The sequence below is a fragment of the Stegostoma tigrinum genome, chromosome 2 (genome assembly GCF_030684315.1).
Source record: "Stegostoma tigrinum isolate sSteTig4 chromosome 2, sSteTig4.hap1, whole genome shotgun sequence".
NCBI lineage: Eukaryota > Metazoa > Chordata > Chondrichthyes > Orectolobiformes > Stegostomatidae > Stegostoma > Stegostoma tigrinum.
The window spans coordinates 143,718,757-143,737,708 of record NC_081355.1 but is presented as its reverse complement, the minus strand read 5'-3'; the positions used below and the strand labels follow the sequence as shown (position 1 = coordinate 143,737,708).

Genomic DNA, 18,952 nt, shown 5'->3' with positions numbered 1-18,952 from the left:
GAACTGGCAGATGGAGTTTAACCCTGAAAAGTATGAGATGATTCATTTTGGAAGGACAAACTTGAAAGTTGAGTGCAGGGTTAAAAGAAAGATTCTTGGCAGTATGGAGGAACAGAGGGATCTTGAGGTTCATATTCACAGTTCCCTGAGAGCTGCCGCCCAGGTGGATAAAGTTGTTAAGAAGGCATATGGTGTGTTAGCTTTCATTAATAGAGGGATTGAGTTCAAGAGCCGTGAAGTTATGCTCCAGCTATACAAAAGCCTGGTTCGGCCACCTCTGGAGTATTGTGCCCAGTTCTGATCGCCTCATCACAGGAAAGATGTAGAAGCGTGAGAAAAGGTGCAGAGGAGATTTACCAGGATATTGCCTGGAATGGAGGGAAGATCTTACGAGCAAAGGTTGAGAGCACTAAGGCTTTTCTCTTTAGAATGATGAAGAATGAGAGGTGATTTGATAGACGTGTACAAAATGATCAGAAGTATAGATAGAGTAGACAGCCAGAGACTTTTTCCTAGGGTGGAGGTAGCGTTTACGAAGGGACATAGTTTTAAAGTGAGTGGAGGTAGATACAGGGGAGATGTCAGAGGTAGGTTCTTTATTTAGGGAGTGGTTGGAGCATGGAATGCATTGCCAGAGAGAGTAGTGGAGTCAGCCTCATTAGGGGCATTTAAGCGGCTGTTAGATAGGCATATGGATGATAGTATAAGGTAGCGGTGGAGGTTAGATAGACCTGAGGATTCGGGTAAAAGTTCAGTACATCATCGTGGGCCGAACGGCCTGTACTGTGCTGCACTGTTCTATGCTGTATGTTCAAACACCTCAGATCCCTGGATACACTGCGGTGGTGTTCGAACTCTAGAATTCAAAGTTTGGTTTCCTCCACCCTGATGACAGGACTCGCACATGCGGCGCAGACAAGCTCTCATATGGAAGAGGATGGACACTGCATATGTCATGTGTCATGTCATGCCTCCATTTATCACACCACACTCAAAAATGAACGTAAGGCTTCAGAGACTCATCAGCTACAACCAAATCAGCTGCTTTCCTTATGCTAGCATCACATTATTGTATGAGGAGTTCACTCAAATGACTTTCTTGACTTGCAGGCTCAATAATCCTCAGGTTTTAATTTACTGAAAATGCTAGAACCCTATTAGTTTTATTATCCCTTGTTAGTTCAATTCAATTTCATCCTCAGGATTTGATTAATTAATTGAATGAATGCTGATTGTAATTATATAATAAATTATCAATTTGGCTGTAGCTCTGCAAATTAATTGATCTAGTCATAATTTATATTTGATTAATTTTAAAATTAGAGTAAAAGCAGGCTCCCTGACCTGTGTCAAGTATTCACACTTTTATGAATTTCTGCGCCCCTCCCGTTCAATTCCAACTCACAGCCAGTGCTGTTCATCGTCCTTTTTTCTTGTCCAATTCTTCAAAGATTGTAATAAAAACAAAATGCTGTGGATGATGAAAGTCTGCAGCAAACACAGAGACTGATGGAGACACTGGGCTGATCTGGTAGTATCTGTGGAGAGAGAAAAATTGAGTTAATGTTTAATGACTGTTCTGAAGAGGAGTCAGACCAGAATCAAAATGTTGACTCTGTTTCTCTCGCAATAGATGCTGCCAGAGCTGCTGAGATTCTCCATCATTCTCACAGCATTTTCTGTGTTTGTTTGGAGAAGAAAACAATCCAATCCTGTGATGGCATTCCTTGCCTTTATTTTTAGAAACACACCTTGGATAATGCATACTGCTCTTGCTGTCTCAGGCCAGGTCTGGCTATTCCACTTTTCCACTCCATAGTAGCATTTCGATCAAATTCATCCTTTTCCCAACCACCTCCCCCACCATCGCTGATCCTTCCAATCGTACCCTTCAATTATCAATGACAGCAGGTCATTTTCACATGATGCCAGCCCTAGATGAGAAACGAGGGCAGATAATTAGCAGGTGAAGTAGAGCAGTGTGGTGGGTCAGTGGTTAATATAGATGCATCACCATGTGAGGGACCTGGGTTCAGTTCCAGCCTCAGGTGACTATCTGTGTGGAGTTTACACATTTTCCCTATTATATATTTATGGAGTTCCTCTCATGGTCCAAACCTGTGTAGGTTAGGTGGATTGGCCATGCTAAAGTGTCCAGAGACGTGTAGGCTATGTGGGTTAGCTATAGGGTAGGGGGATGGGTCTTGTTGGGACGATCTTTGGAGGATTGGAAAGGGTTGAATGGCCTGCTCCCACATTGTAGTGATTCTATGAAATCAAAGGGAGCAATGCTTGTGAGTAGCAATTCTGTGTGGGCTAAGCCCTACTTTAATTAAACTTGAAGTGACCTTATCGATGAAGTAAGGTCTATATTTTTTATGCATTTCCTGCCTGAAGATCTTCTCAAACAATGTTAGGTAAGCGTTAAGACACACAATAGCGGAATTCCATGATAACATAGTAATTGCCTGAAGCAATGCTGTGGAATTGAAATGTCAGAACGGTGTTTGGTATTTATGGTACTACACCAAGATAAGTTTCCCACAAAGCCCAAGAGAAGCAAACATCTATTTCAAGTTAATTCCTGGATTCAATCCAGCAATAAATTTGAATGTGTGAGCAGGCAGCATTGGAGATAATGGAGACAACCAATTCAAACGCAGACAGGGTGACTGAATTACCATGGTGGTTACAGTAACACTGTCATTTGTGTAAAGTTTCAACAGAATGAAACCACCTTCCTTATGTGATAATCTCACGTGGTTTGCAAAAATCAGATTGCTTTTAGTTAATCAACTTGAGGCTGTGGTCAACTTGACACAAAAACTTGCTTCCTTAACGCAGAAATCTTCGGTAACTCAGTGGTTAGTACGGCTGCCAGCTGGCACTAGCAACCTGGATTTGATCCCACTCTCAGGCAACTGTCTGTGTGGAGTTTGCATATTCCCCCTCTTTATCTGCATGGGTTTCAGCTGGGTGCTGTGATTTCATCCCACAGCCCACAGATGTGCAGGTTTGGTATTAAATTGTCGGTAGTGTCCAAGGATGTGCAGGCTAGGTGGATTAGCCATGGTAAGTGCGGGATTACAAGGATAGGGTAGGGAATGCTCTTCAGACGGCTGGTGTGGACTCGATGGGCTGAATGGCTTGCTTCCACGCTGTGGGAATTCTATGTTAATGATTGGTGCTGGGGTCATGGTCAGTCCTACTCTTTCATCAGGAAGGTAAAGGCTGCTGTGTAATACCATCCTCCAAACGTACACACACTTCAGGTGTGACAAGTCACCTCTCTGTATGTCTGTGCCAAAGAACCCATTAAAGTGGCAGTAACAGAAGGCTTTAACCCTGGCTGAAGTGTGCTACCAGGCCTGACATGGCATGGCAAGGGAAAGCAGGTAAGCGCTAAGTGAGTGAGGTCTTGTAGATCAGGCCACCCTGAGATGTAGCCTGTGAGTTCGGTGCTTGTCTGTGCATGCAAAGTGTCCTTCCAATAGCCCTCTCAATGGTGTGCTCTACAATACATGCCCCTACACCATGAACAGCCTGTCAACTCATCAGAGAGGCTTCACGTCGCTATGATGGATTAGCAGATTCTGGAAGTTGATGTCCATTGATGCGTGTGTGTGTGTGCGTGTGTGTGTGTGTGTGTGTGTGTGTCTGTCTGTCTGGGTTTGGATATGTCTGTGTGTGTCTATGTCTATGTGTGTTTGTGTGTCTGTGTATGTGTGTGTCTGTCAGACTGTCTGTGTTTGTGTGTGTATGTCTGTGTTTGTCTGTCTGTGTTTGTGTGTGCCTGTCTGACTGTCTTTGTGTGTATGTCTGTCTGTGTTTGTGTGTGTCTGTTTGTGTGCATCTATGTGTGTGTTTGTGTCTGTGTGTTTATGTGTGTGTTTATTTGTGCCATTAACAAATATTTTTATAGCAGAGATAGATAACACCTTGATTATTAACGGGTTGAAAGATGATCAGGAACTTGCATGAAAATACAGTTGAGGTTAAAATCAAATGAATGATGATCTCATTGAATGGTGGAACAGGCTCAAAGGGCCAAGGGCCTGCTCTTCTTCCTTATTTAAATTAACAAGATGTTTAACATTTTTAAACGTTCATTCATGGGAATGTGGGCGTGCTGGTTGGGCCAGCAATTATTGAGAGCATTTAAGGGTCAACTTCTGTGGCTCTGGAGTCACATGTTGGCTGGACTAGGTAACAATGACAAATTTCTTTCTCTAAATGGCATTAGATTGGCAATTGGCATCTCAAACCGCTGCCTAGCGAGAATCTTGCCACATCACTTGTGAAAAGTATGAAAGATGCAGCAAAGGGTCCTATGTGACACACTTACAGCAACCCTCTCTGTGAGCCAGGCGGCACAGGTTCATGTCCCACCTGCTCCTGAGGTGCGTGCTAACACCTCCAAACAGGTTGTTTTAAAACATTTAAAAGATGGAGCGAGAGGATCTTGACTTTGGGACAGGTCTCATCGTAATTCTCGCCTGATTCTTCCATGCCTCACAGAAGCCCACATTACTCAGATTCCTGTAAGATTCTGCTCTCTTTCTCTGTATTTACTTGATGAAATCTTTCATAGTTAGAAAAGGCACCTTTTCAGTTTTGCGTGCAATGATAATTACAGTTCTATCAGTCTCCTCTTATCATTCGCAATTCACCAAATTCACAAAACCCTCCTAACTCAGTGTTATAGTTTCATTCCTTGATATTTTTTGTCAGTGTAAAATTGTGTGTGAATTTTGAGTCAGAAGTTCCTGGGTATAAGTCCCATACCAAGACTTGAGCACAAATATTGAGGCTGTCACTGAGGGTGTGTCAGAGGAGTCACCTTGCCTAACTCTCAAGATTAGAGAAACAATGTGAAACCAACTCTTTGCGTGAATATTGAACTACTAACATGAGAGTATCGGCTAGGCTTGCCAGTGTTTTTTCCTGAGTTCCTCGATTTTTGGTCATTCAGTTTAGATTTATGGACTCAGATGATTTGAATGTAGTTCTCAAACGAGTGCTTCATCTCTCCTGTTATAGTATCCAAGCCTCATCACTGACCCCTGCACAAAAGCTTTTAATTCTACTGAACGTTTTTTTGGATTTATCGTGACAGTAACTGCAGTTCGGTCCTAAAGCATTCTACATATGAAGTTATACACAGACTAAGTGTAACTTAGTAGAAAGCCTGTCTTTTCCCCTTCCTGCATTCCAATTTTCTTTCTTAAGGACCAAGGAACTTCTTCTGGGCTGCAGTTTCATGAAACTTAGCTTTCCTTTGATGAATCTCCAGTCTGCCAATTTTTAAAATAAGTCATTTAATGCCATGAATGTTGGCAGTTGTGTACAGGGTCAAATCAGCGAACTCATCAAAAGCCAAACAATCAACTTGGAAGCTCTTACTTCATTTCAAGTGCCTTTCCAGTTAAACCATCTGGGAGTTAAGTTGACGGATTTTATATCCATCATTCTGGCCTGTGATCTCCAGGTAATGGATATTAATGAGCAAGACTAAAAGTTGATGTTTCAGCCTGATTTCAGTGCCTTAAAGCCTGTGTGTGCTTTCAGCCTGGCACTAATTCTGCCCGCATGAAAAGACATTCTCATCCCACTTTCTCACTCTCTCGCTTTCATGGGCAATGATTTTCACCACAATGGAGAGGGCTACTGCAAGGACACTCGGAGTAGTTTGCTATTGTGGCCTAAGTGGCAGAAACAACCTGAAATTGCAATCCCCACTCCCTAACACAGTATTTCCCTTTTCCGTGGGAACAAGAGTGGAGTCAGGCAGAAGCTGGATGTGCAGGACCAGCTGGCTATTTTTATAAACAGCTGTCTTCACTGAAATGGGATTTTGGCTGCCCTTTAGTCTGAAACATTTAGTTTGCTCCCTCTGATTTTGTGGATTTGTTTGAACAGCCACCTTTGGTGAGGTGAGGGGCTCAACAATTCCGGGCCTGGGTCATCTCCTTCGGAGGGAATTAATGCCATAGACCAGACAAGCCTTAATTGGCTGGCATGGGTATCATACAAACATAACTCAACTATGGCTAGTTAGTCAGAATGATTGATTAGCCTGTCCAGTTTCACTGTTTCCAGTCAGGTCCTGATTAAACACTATCTCTTTGTGAGAAGTTGTGAGAAATATAACTGAAGAAACTGAAGAACTGATGCATTTTATCCAAAGTTTTTGTTTTGCATTGTTGAGGGGTCAGCTTATGGAGGTTTATAAAATCATGAGGGGCATAGATAAGATGAATAGCAGAGGTACTTTCCCTACAGTGGGAGAGTTCAAAACTAGAAGGCATAACTTTGAGGCTGGAGGAGAAAGATTTAAAAGGGACCATCTTTTTTCGCACAGAGGGTGGCTCATATGTGAGTGCACCACCAGAGGAAGTGGTAGCTGCAGGTACTGTGACAATGTTTAAAAGTCATTTAGACAGGTACATGAATCAGAAAGGTTTAGAGGGATATGGGCCAAACACAGACGACTGGGATTAGTTTAGTTTGGGAAATCTGTTCGGGACGGATGAGTTGAACTGAAGGAAATGTTTCCATGCTGAATGACTATGTGACTCTATATATGACCCTTGGGGTTTGAAGAGGCATTCTTGTGGGGTGGGGCTTTGATCGTGTATCATTTGGAATTGTTACAAGTTTACATTATGTGCATAGTGAGCCTGTTACATGCATAATCCCATTGGAACTGTCAAAGAATGATCAAAGCTGTCAAAGAACTGTCAAACTGTAAAAGAACCATCAAATATTTCAATGATTTAATGCTGTTAGGCTTTGCATTCAAGAAGTCTGTGGATTTTTTTAATGGTAAAGTATCAGTCATTGCTACTTCTCTCGATCTGTTGACATGAACCTGTAGTTACTACTGTGAGATTTGTGCTGTGTGGCTGCTTTTATGGGCTAATATTATCACAATGCGGTGCCTATTAAATTTACAGTTTGATTCCTGGCTGTCCTTCCAAAAACATTGTCTCTCATTGGAGATTAATTGAAAGAATTTCAATAGATTGACTTTTGTGTCAAGGAGAATATTTCTTTAAAAATACTGATATAATCATTTGACAAATAACATAATTTCACCTCAGCATGGCTCCTGAGATTATCCGATAGTAGACCCTGAATCGGTTGACGTGGAGGAGGGAGGGCAATGCTGATACTTGGCATGCGTTTATTGGCATATTGCCACTGAGCATTGGAACTGCAAAGGGCCATGAGAATGAGTGGGGACATGAGTTGGCCTAGGGAGTATGGGTGATCGATACAAGCGCATAGATTGACAGAGAAAATGTTGGATGCTTCGAGGTTGGATACTGGACATCAGATAGCATGGGATAACATGAATTGGCATCAAGTTGTCATAGTGGTTGTAAAGGGCCAGAAGTTGGTACAGGTGCACAGATTGGCATGGGCGGGTGTGGAACTCTGCCCTTAGCTAGGTAATGTACAGCTGTATTGGTGTTGGGTTTCTTGTGAGTTTCAGGAGTGTTTGTGCCATGCATTTTGAAATGAACAGATTCGTCCCAAGATGGCAAAGCATGGGATGCTGTATGTGATGCGAGTGAGCGAGGGGAGACCGGAGAATGAGTGTCATTTGGAATAGTAAACACTGGTGGAATTTGCCTCTTGATATAGAGCAACCAAAGCTGGTGCATCAATCCAGCAAAAACGACTAGGAACAGATGATAAATGTTAGCCTGGCCAGAAATGCCCACATCCCATGGGTAAATATAAAAAAAAAGCAGCAAGCCTGGCACTGAAACTCACCTGCTGCATCATAACTCCATTCTACAGTGTCACACACATTGAAATTTAAAACCTATCTTGTCAGAAATGGCTGGGTGCTGTTATGTTTTCATTGAGCTGGACAGGCTCCTATTATCCTTTCAGATTCTAACTTCACTGATTGTGCATGTGCCAATTAGGGATATTTTAAGCCTTGACATGGTCCAAGGTCTGGAATGCTATGAAATATTATTATATGAGTGGCAGCAAAACTACAGAGGTACAAAATGATGTGATGGTCCTGCCATATTAGCCTCAGAAACCCATGACTCTGTTTGAGAGGTGATGCTCTTAATAGTGCATTTGAGTCCAGTAAAAGCTGCATGTTACTGTAAATCATAGTGTAAGAGGCCATTTTCCATTGAGCCGCCATGCAGCAAACAACTGGAGCTATCAGGTTAGATTTACATCTGTGTTTCAGTCCACTTTTCGGTGGATCAATGAAGGGGGTGTGGGGAAAGGAGGATAGTGACTCTGCAGAGGGTTTGAAAACTGGGCATTGTACACTCTCCCCTCCTGGAGCCAACCCCATTCTTCACTGACCATGAAAATTGAAATTCGACTACCCTGTTCAAAATAAATAGTATGAAGCACTCACTATACAGCTGGCATTGTCATTGCTTTCATTGCAAGAAGTGCTATAAATCTGCTGCTTCTGTGGCCATCCAGAAGATGTACATTTTAATGAACGCAAATTTATTTTAATTCCTTAAAATGACGTAAGCATGGCTGGCTGGATGAGCATTTATTCCCATTTGCATTGCATGTCTTACAAGACCATTTCAGGGGGCAGTTTAAGAGTCTACCTACTTGCTGTGGGTCTGTGGTTACTTGTAGGCCAGACTAGTTATGGATGACTGATTTCCTTCAGAAATGGACATCAGTGAAACACATGGGTTTATTACAATACTTGACATTGGTTACATGGACTAGTTTTAATTCCAGATTTTTATTGAATTCAAACTGCACTGTCTGCCTTTGTGAGCTTTGTACCTATGACCCAAGAATATTAGTCTGGAGTTCTGAATTACTATATTACCATTGCACCATCACTTCCCTTAATTCAATGGTCAGTGGTTGAGTAGAAACCGAGTCAGCTCAAAATTTTCCAACAATTCACACACTGTGCATACTTTGGCATACACTACCATATCTCCTCCATTACCTGGATGCAAATTCTTGAACTCCATCTGAGCATCAGTTTAGGTGTTCCTGCAGCACACACGGACCGCAGCAGTTTGAGACGAATACCCATCATCACCTTCTCCAGGGCAAGTGGGAAATTGTAATAAACACTGATCTTATTAGCAGTGCCTGCAACTGATAGCCTGGAAATTCATTCTTAAAAATAAAAACTGAATACAAATTTTGATCGAATGTCAGTATTGCACAGATTAAAACAAATATGCTCATGTCACACTCATGAAAGGAAAGATGTGCACTTATGTAGCAACTTCCTGTTTGTTAATTGAGATACCAGTGATGCTAGGGACAATTCCATTCCTTGTCTGTCGTTATTTGTTATTCTTTTGAGTTTAACAATTGTTGGAACTGCATTTGCCAACTTAGCTCTCATTAACTTGCCTACGCAACCCCCCCAGCTGTATAATGTCTCCTCACTGTTCTTCAAAGTTAACTGCTTACTTGCTTAGATTAAAAAAAAGAGTTTATCAACCCAATTGAGTTTTATTCAGCCCCAAGATCATGACTTATTGTGAACACAGAAGCGTTTAGGTTTCAATCTCAAATTAAGAGCAAGGAAGGCCTTGCTGACAACCTTTGAGCAAATAAATTTCCCGTTGTAGTGATAGGTGCACAAATATTGAACCCGTTTCACACTTATTTCCCTCACTGTAATGACTTTTCCTGTTCCTTTGCTGTTGTCACGTCTTTGGTGACTGCAACTCCACGTCTTCATTGAAGGCACTTTGGTCCCTTACATCTTCCACAGTCTGAATACAGTCATAGATCCCCCACAAACCACTTGATCTTTTAAACATTGTTTCCTTTCTCTCCATCACATCTCAAGAACAGATATGCCAACTAGATGAGTGGAACATTTGACCAATCCCAGATTTGTAATGACCATCCCTCAGTATCATTTCAAGAGTAAAAACCAAAAGAATTGAGGATGCTGTAAATCAGGAACAAAAACCAAGTTGCTGGAAAAGCTCATGAGGTCTGGCAGCATTTGTGAAGAAAAATCAGAGTTAATGTTTTGGGCTCAGAACAGTTCTGAAGAAGGGTCACCAGACCTGAAACGTTAACTCTATTTTTTCTTTCATAGATGCTGCCAGACCTGCTGAGCTTTTCCCGCAACTTTGTTTTTGTTCATCGTTTCAAGAGTGTCAGTATTTCTGCAGCCATCACTCTGTTACTCAGTTGCCAATTATTCCTATCCACAGGTCTTCTTGTTAATCTTCAATCCATCAGCTGGGTGCACCCATCCAGGACTGAAAGTATTGGAAGTTGACGTTTGCTTATCAGACTTCTTTTATGCATTTACAGGATGTGAGCATCATAGCTCAGGCCAGCCTTTATTAATCATGAGAAGGTAATGGTGGGTTTCCTTCTTGATCCACTGAAGACATAGAATCCCATTTGTGGGTAAACAGGCCATTTGGCCCACCAAGTCCACACTGACCCTTTGTAGGGCAATCCACCCAGATGCAGCACCCCCCCCCAACCCTATTCCTGTAACCCTGCATTTCCCAGTTACTAATCCACCTTACCTACACATCCCTGTACTTTACAGGCAATTTAGCACAGCCAATGCACCTAGCCTGCGCGCGTTTGGACTGTTTGAGGAAACCAAAACACCCAAAGGAAATCCATGCAAACACAGGGAGAATGTGCAAACTCCACACAGACAGACATCCAAGGACGGAATCGAACCTGGGTCCCTGGCACTGTGAGGCAGCAGTGCCAACTACTGAGCCACCGTGCCACCCAAAGAGATGAACAGGAAGAGGATTATTGGTACACCCACGATGTAGTTAGGACTTTGACCCAGAAGCAATGAATGAATGGCAAATACAACTGCAAGTCAGAATGATGTGTAAGTCAGAGGGGAGCGTGCAGATGATGGTTCTCCTGTGCATCTTCTCCTTCTAGTTGGTAGAAGTCATGGGTTTGGTAGATGTTGTCAAAGTCACCAGATGAACTTTGCTCCAGAAATTGACCCTGTGCTAATAATGAGTTATTCTCTCTTTACAGCAGTCTCAAACAGTCCTACAGTAGCCTGTATTTAGAAAGAAAATGCAACAAATTAATTGCTATAGTAAATGAATGCAGTAAAAAATCAGGAATCCTAGAATAAAAATTAATTACAGGAAAATGTTTGAAAATTGTATGCCAGCCTTTCTTGAGTAAACTGGTTTCCTGCAAATCTCCCATTTGTTTACTTGGTACTGTTGCAGAGAAATGGTCAAACATCCTTGGGCTATTTATGAATTGTATGTATGAGATAATAATCAGATTGGAACTTGTCTGCAAATGAATGAAGATACAGTGCCACAACTGTAAACCACTTGTTGGAAATCTTTGGGACAGGATGGATTGCTGATGTTACTACTAACCCTTTATCACTGTCAGGGCCTTCCATTATTTCCCAGGTAGATGCATTAAGTTAGAAATGCACCTGATCATTTTTGTGGATGAAAGAATGAAATATTTGCCTACATATCGCTTCTTTAGAATGTCTACAGGCTCTTTACAGCAAATGAAGTCCTTCGGAAATGTCGTCATTGGTAAATAATATTTGAGGTGACCACAGATAGTGATGTAATTATGACTAGATGATCTGTTCTTATTTCAAATGATGTTCATTGAGGGGTAAATATTGGCCAAGACACCATGGATAACTCCCCTGATCTTCTTCAAAAGAGTGCAATGGGATCCTGTACATTGACCTGAGAGGGCAGAATGGCCTCCATGTCCCCTTCTTATCTATAATGTAGCCAGGAGTTCGAATCCACGCTGAAGCCGGGAGTTCGAGCCCACACTGAGGCCAGGAGTTCGAGCCCACTCTGAGGCTGGGATTTCGAGTCCACGCTAAGGCCAGGATCCATGTCCATTCTAAGGCCAGGAGTCCACACCAGCTTTCACCCTGGACGTCACTGATGCTGCCTGAGGCTGCAAGTCATTGTCAGCAGGCAGTCCAAGTCAGCAGTAGGAGCAGGAACAGGCTGCCTGGGGCAGTGGCTGGGCCGAGGACAAGCCCAGACCAGGGGAGGTTGAACCTTTGTGAGGAGCACGAGCCCAGGATGATCAGGCACTTGTGGACAGGGAGAGAGCAAGAACTGCAGATGCTGGAGCCAGAGACAACATAGTGTGGAGCTGGAGGAGCACAGTGTGGATCTGGAGGAACACAGTGTGGATCTGGAGGAGCTCAATGTGGAACTGGAGGAGCGCAATGTGGAACTGGAGGAACACAGTGTGGAGCTGGAGGAACACAGTGTGGAGCTGGAGAAACACAGTGTGGATCTGGAGGAGCACAGTGTGGATCTGGAGGAACACAGTGTGGATCTGGAGGAGCTCAATGTGGAACTGGAGGAGCGCAATGTGGAACTGGAGGAACACAGTGTGGAGCTGGAGGAACACAGTGTGAAGCTGGAGAAACACAGTGTGGATCTGGAGGAGCACAGTGTGGATCTGGAGGAGCACAGTGTGGATCTGGAGGAACACAGTGTGAAGCTGGAGGAGCGCAATGTGAAATTGGAGGAATACAGTGTGGAGCTGGAGGAGCACAATGTGGAATTGGAGGAATACAGTGTGGAGCTGGAGGAGCACAATGTGGAATTGGAGGAATACAGTGTAGTGCTGGAGGAGCACAATGTGGAATTGGAGGAATACAGTGTGGAGCTGGAGGAGCACAATGTGGAATTGGAGGAATACAGTGTGGAGCTGGAGGAGCACAATGTGGAATTGGAGGAATACAGTGTGGAGCTGGAGGAGCACAATGTGGAATTGGAGGAATACAGTGTGGAGCTGGAGGAGCACAATGTGGAATTGGAGGAATACAGTGTGGAGTTGGAGGAACACAATGTGGAATTGGAGGAATACAGTGTGGTGCTGGAGGAGCGCAATGTGGAATTGGAGGAATACAGTGTGGAGCTGGAGGAGCACAGCAGGGTGGAGAAGGCATGAAGAAGGGTCCCGAACCCTAAACGTCAGCGTTCTTGCTCCTCTACATTGCCTTGCCTGCTGTGTTCCTCCAACTCCACACTGTGTTGCCACTAATGGACTGTGGTGTTTAACTGTTAAGTGTTTCTTTGCTTTTATACCTTTTATTGAGAAGGACTGTAATGTTTAGCTTTTTTAACTTTGTTTCTTTACTTTTCTGCTTTGTACCAAAGTTTCTGTACCTAGGTACCTTAGTTCTTAACATAGCGCCCCCAATGGGTGGCCTGTAAAAATTTCCACTGTACTCATGTGAGTACATGTGACAATAAACCTAATTCTAATGGTAATTTATTTGGTCCACTCTTCAGGATGGAGTTAAGATCCCACCCAAAATCATTATTCTGACTTTGTACCTTTTTGAATGCTAAATGTGCTGTTGTGCACTTCTGTCATTTTATGGATCGAATAGATTCTCAATGACTTCACTGACAATACTTCAGCACTTTTAATAAAAGTGCATTCTATTTTTCGAAAGAAGTCCAGTAGTAATAGAAATCTCAATGGGCAGCCCTATTTTTATTCTTGTAATCGGAACGTTATATTGACCTCTCTCCACTGTGGGTGAGGTAACGTCATCCATTGCTATTCACCAAGTGTATTGTAGCTATTCTTACACATGATCCAAATCTGATACAGTCCTGTAATTGCAGCTCACTGAGGAGGGTACGCTGGGTTGAAAAGTGTCAACTGCATTTCTAGCGTATCTATCTGCGTAATTTTACCCCTCAGTTTTGAGGAGAAAGTAGAATTGCTGTTGTCAGTTGCTGCTGTTAGAATGTGAACATTGTCAGGTGGCACGATGTAAGTCAGGTCTGAGTTTTGGAATGGGATGGCAGACACTCGTTCATTTTGATGATTGTCCAACATGGTCGTTACTGTCAGCCTTGCTATAGGTAAGAGGCATCAGATGATGATAAGTATCAGCAATCAAAAGTGCCATGCAGCAGAGAACTTCTTCGACCGCTTGTCCCAAGAATTTATCGGACTGCTTTGCTGTGAAACAAAAAAGGCTGTATTCTCTGATCCCTTTCAAACCTAAAAGAATGCAATGGAGCCTGTCTGCATCATGACTCCAAGAAATAACAGAAGATTTCTCATTTCCCATTTGTGTCAGACTGTCCTATAAATAGAAACTTCTTCCCTGTGTCTGTGCTGTGCTCTAATTGTGTTCTACACTGTTCAGCAGTTTTAAGCTTAGAAAAAAATAATGATACAAAACCCATCAGATTTGCCGAAATATAGTTATGTTGTCCTTAGAGTTAAACCAATGACAGCTGAAACTAAATGGTAAGTTTGTCCTCCAGATTTTTAGTTGATTATTTTAATTCTGACATTAATTAATTCTGTTTAAATAGATTAACGATGGTGTTAATTTAATAGCAGATTGGAAAATCTGCAACTTCCAAATTAAATGCGCACATTTAAAAAAAATTGCTTCATAAAAGGATAGGCCCAGAAAGCATCCTTGCATGAATGATGTCAGTAAAATCATAAATGTAGTTGTAAAAATAGTATGGCATTCATTTATATAGCACCTTTCACATCTTCAGCACATCCCCAAGCATTTTACGGCAGCAAATGATGTGTTGTAGTGTAGCCTCTGTTTTACGTAAGAAGCATGGTAACCTATTTACTGTACTGCACAGAAGAAGTTTTCATTATTATACTCATAGCTTTGTAGAATTAAATCATTGGGGCTGGCAAAGACACAAGAGGGGAAATGAGGATGGATCATGATGAGGCTTTGGATTTGATGGGCAAAGGAAGAGATAAGCTGTTTGTGTTTGTAGAAGTAGTAATGGAGCTTGAGCTATGAGACCAGTCCAGTGTAATTTGGGAGAAAGGAGTGGAATTGAAAGAGGATGGTATATTCCACATTGTTGGGGTGGTATGGTGGCACTGTAGTTAGCTCTGCTGCCTCACGACTCCGGTGACCCAGATACAGTTCAAGCCATGAGTCTGTGTTGGGTTTACACATTTTCCCCATGTCTGAATGGGTTTTCTTCAGATGCTCTGGTTTCCTCCCACAGTCCAAAGATGTGTAGGTTAGGTGGACTGGCCATGGAACATGCAGTGTCACAGATAGAATAGGGGGACAGATGCTCTTCAGAGTGTCAGTGTGCACTCAGTGGGTCAAATGGCCTGCTTCCACGCTGTAGGATTTCTACAATTCTATGTTTGTTGATACTGTGGAGAGACTGAGGGTGACTGAAGGAATTATTCCCCCCTTTGCTACATATTGAGTTTTTGCAAACGTACAGTTTGCAGGTTTAATCTCAGATCAGCCACAACATTGGGAACCGAAAGTGAAGTCTAAGATAAGAGAGTGTCCTTCTCAAATACTTCAAAACAAGAGCATCAGCTAAACCAGTAGGTAATGTGTAAGTTTGAAATTTAAAAGCCTGAAGGTTAGAAGAGAGATATTACAATAAGAAGGCAGTTTTGCAGCTTTGAAGGAGTGATTCTGATGAGAATCTGAATTGTGTTTGTGCTGTTGTGTTCACCATTTTGTTGAAAGTGACTTGTTTCTAAGTTACACCAAAACATTTGAAAGCATAAACTAAGCTTGGAGCTGCAATTTATACACTTGATGTTACAGTAATTAGTTTCAGGGTTGGGGTAAGCTGGTTAATGTAATGTATTGGGAAAATTTCCTAGAGCAGATGGCTCATGACCTGAACTAATTCACTCTGGAAACAGATCTGGTTCTCCTTGGGACTGCGTTGCATTGCAGCATGTGACCAACCTGTTGCGGAATGAACTTTGCTGTTGGGAGTTTTATAAGTCTTTGAATGAAAGTTCAGATAAATAATTAGTGATGAGACAGTTGATGATGTTGAGAAGTAGCTGGATCATTTTCTGCATGTGCCATCCTCACTCGTCTGCTTAAGAGCTTTGAAAGATGCTTCAACAAATGACATCCCCCTTTAAATGGTTTGGCCTAGTTTCTAACCGTAAATATCACTGCCGAAATGTGGGTTATCACCAACTTGTCAGACAAAACTACAAACACGTTGTAAACATTGCCTTGTTAGTTAGTTCTTCAAAATAACACAGAGAAAAAGGATGTCTTTTCTGAGGACTGACGAGCTGTCAAATCATGGTAATACAGGCATTATTCTGTAGTTTATCTCTGATGGACTGGTATGCTGAGGGATGGGTAGGGTCAGACAGCCAGTAGTCCTTTGGACTGCTAGCCTTTGGTTTCCATCTCAGTTTAAATACACCCAAGAAGTCTTCATCAATTGTCCTCCTGTATCCAACAGCTACTGCATCAAACAGCTTAACTTCTTCACCGCAGATCCCATCCCACCACAGCAGTTCCATCTTGTTGAACGTTCAAAGATAATGTACCAGAAAAGAACACCCACTTTCTGTTTCACAGCCATTCACTCATTGCAGCTTAAGGAAAACGATCTTTCAGTTGTGGAGACTCCAGGAATGATGAAGAGTCATTAGGCTCGAAACACAAGCTTGCTGTCTCTCCAGGGATACTACCTGATCCGCTGTGATTTCCAGCATTTTTTTTTGTTTTCAGTCAAAGACAGGGAATGTTATTTTTCATCAGTATAGGACAAAAATGCACACAGCATTACAGAATTGTCACAACACAGAAGGAGACCATTCAGCCTATCGTGTCTGTCCTGACTGTCCCACAAGCATTATGACCAAATGCCTTTCCCCTGCCTTTCCCTACACCCTTGTATACTGTTTCTATTCAAACAATTATCCTCTGTTGACTCAGCTTCCAACATATTTCCAGACAGTGCATTCCCAGAAACACCCAATTGAAATATTTTATGTTGCTGGTGGAAGGAAAGTTGGAAAACAAGCCATAAGAGCCAACTGAGGTGAAGCAGGAAAAAAAATGAAATATATTTTGGAAAATGCTTGCATTTATCTCGCACCTTGCGCTCGTTTAAAGTCTTGCGGACTGTGGCTTTGAAGCCAGCCAGGTACTTCTGAAGTGCTTTCACACAAGCAAACGCAACACGACAGTGTGTCGTATATGAACGGAGAGTACCTTAAGGTTTAAGCAGAAGTCCGGCTCTCCATTGTGTGGAAGCACAGAACGCAGTCTGAGGTAACAAGGTGCAGAGCTGGATGCCTACTGTCTCCGAAACAATATTCGTCTCTTCAGTTTACTTCCTTTCACTTGCGTCGTAGAATACAAGATCAAAAAGCAATAAAGATCCCATATGAGTGGCTAAATGTCTACTTACTTCTTAATATTATTTAACCTAACCCAAACCATCTGTTTCAAATTGCCATAGTTCTGTCAGATAACAGATACACATCGAACCGCCCGCACCTAAACAGCTACATTGACTGGCCTCTCCTGCTATATTAATTACCTGAAGCGTGGACCTCAGGGAGGTCCCCACTTGCCACCACTCCTTCCAGCATTTACACAGAAGCACATCACACACGTGAGCGGACGCGCTGCCTTCAGAGTGCCGTACAGAGCTCCTTTCTCCTTCCTGCCGGTGCTGCTGCGTACTCAGTGCGACAGGGACAATCCTCAGTCAGTTGTCTCTGAAAGCCTTGGCTGCCCAGTGTCGGTTGCCAGGCAGTTATCAGTTGCTGTGACGACTGCAGTGGTTTGTAGCTCATTGAGGAGCAGAGGATTCTTAACCTTCCCATCTCCACCATCCTCTCTTCAGAGAAGGCTGTCGGAATCTTTGCTTCTCAGTTTCTCTCCCACTCTTTTTTTTTCCTGCCAGTGGTTTTGCTGTGAATGTTTTCTTTAAATACCCAAGGCTGCTGAGAGCACAGAGCTTCCTGTTTGCTTAAACACGCTCGCCCTGCTACCCCTGCGGTGGCTGGAAATAGGTGAACATGACTACAGCAAAGGAAGGGACTGCATCAGGGAAAGGGGTCCAACAACAAGATCAGGTATTTCTCTATTCAGTTCAGACTGTTTCCCCCCCCCCCCCCCCTTTATTACACTATCAATCTATCCGGTGGCATCAGTTTATTTATTTTTAAAATATGTATTGTGCATATGATGTGTGGTAACACTCAGGACTTAGCTGAGGCATGTTTTAAGCATCAGCTCAAAATAAGCATCTAAATAAGGAAGCTGCTGGACTATGGAGGGGTTGCAGAGCGGGGTGGGTGCTGCAGATCAGGGGACAAGGAGGTGATTTAAGTGGAAATGATTTCTGTGTCAAGCCTAACATCGCTGGTTAGATGCCTGAGTGGTGAAAAAAAGGTGACAGCTTGATCGTGGCTAAACAGTGTTCAGAACTACCAGAGGTTAGTGGAGAAAAGGAGATGTTAATTTCTGACAGAAATCTGAGCAGACTTCTGGATGCCATCTATGACTTTTTACAAATTGTGCTTGCAGCTTGCATCAATTTTTCATGTCAATTGTGCATCACCGGCCAAGTGAAATGAGCACTTATTCCGGTACCGTATTGCACAGATTGTGCACGGTCACATACTCTGTCACTGACTGTCTCCTTGTTCTGGATCTGGAATCTCATCCTTTCTCTCGCACATCATCCTTTTTCTTCCCAACTTTCTTCCTGAGGAGAATATTTTGTTTTTTTTTTAAAGAAATCCACGATCTGGAGCGCACTGCCGACTTCCACAGCCTGGAATCCAATTGAATCGTAACTTTCACAAATACATACTTGGAGGGGAAGCATTTACAGGCCTTGGAGAGCTGTGGTTGTGGGACTGAGTGCTAAATAATCAATGGACTGCCACAGACATTGTGGGCTGGGTGGCCTCTTGGGTGGAATCATTCTGCGAATGTCTTCTTTTCACTTTAGTTCGTTGTTTTGTTGATCTGTTGCCTCCTCTTCCTTCCTTTCTGAACTCAAAACAAACATGAGAAATGGTACGGCTCAGTCCACAACTGGTGGCAGGGTTGGAAGGGATTGGGGATGAGCCGAGTTACAGGGAGTGGACTGAGGTTGGAATGAGACGGAAGATTATCCTTAATGTCAGCCTCAAACCG

At 42.8% G+C, this 18,952-nt stretch overlaps 1 protein-coding gene across 10 annotated transcripts in view; it reads left to right on the top strand.

Moving 5' to 3' along the window:
• The window catches only part of dpp6a (dipeptidyl-peptidase 6a), a 1,430,988-nt gene that overhangs the window by 721,578 nt on the left and 690,458 nt on the right, over window positions 1-18,952 (top strand). The window contains exon 1 of one of the 10 annotated variants that reach the window (XM_059639739.1): window positions 17,484-17,880. The exons of the other annotated variants lie outside the window; for them this stretch is intronic. Coding sequence (XP_059495722.1) covers window positions 17,824-17,880 — 57 coding nt within the window. The 5' untranslated portion in view covers window positions 17,484-17,823. Of the gene's footprint in view, window positions 1-17,483; window positions 17,881-18,952 lie in introns of those variants that run through there. 10 annotated transcript variants of the gene reach the window in all.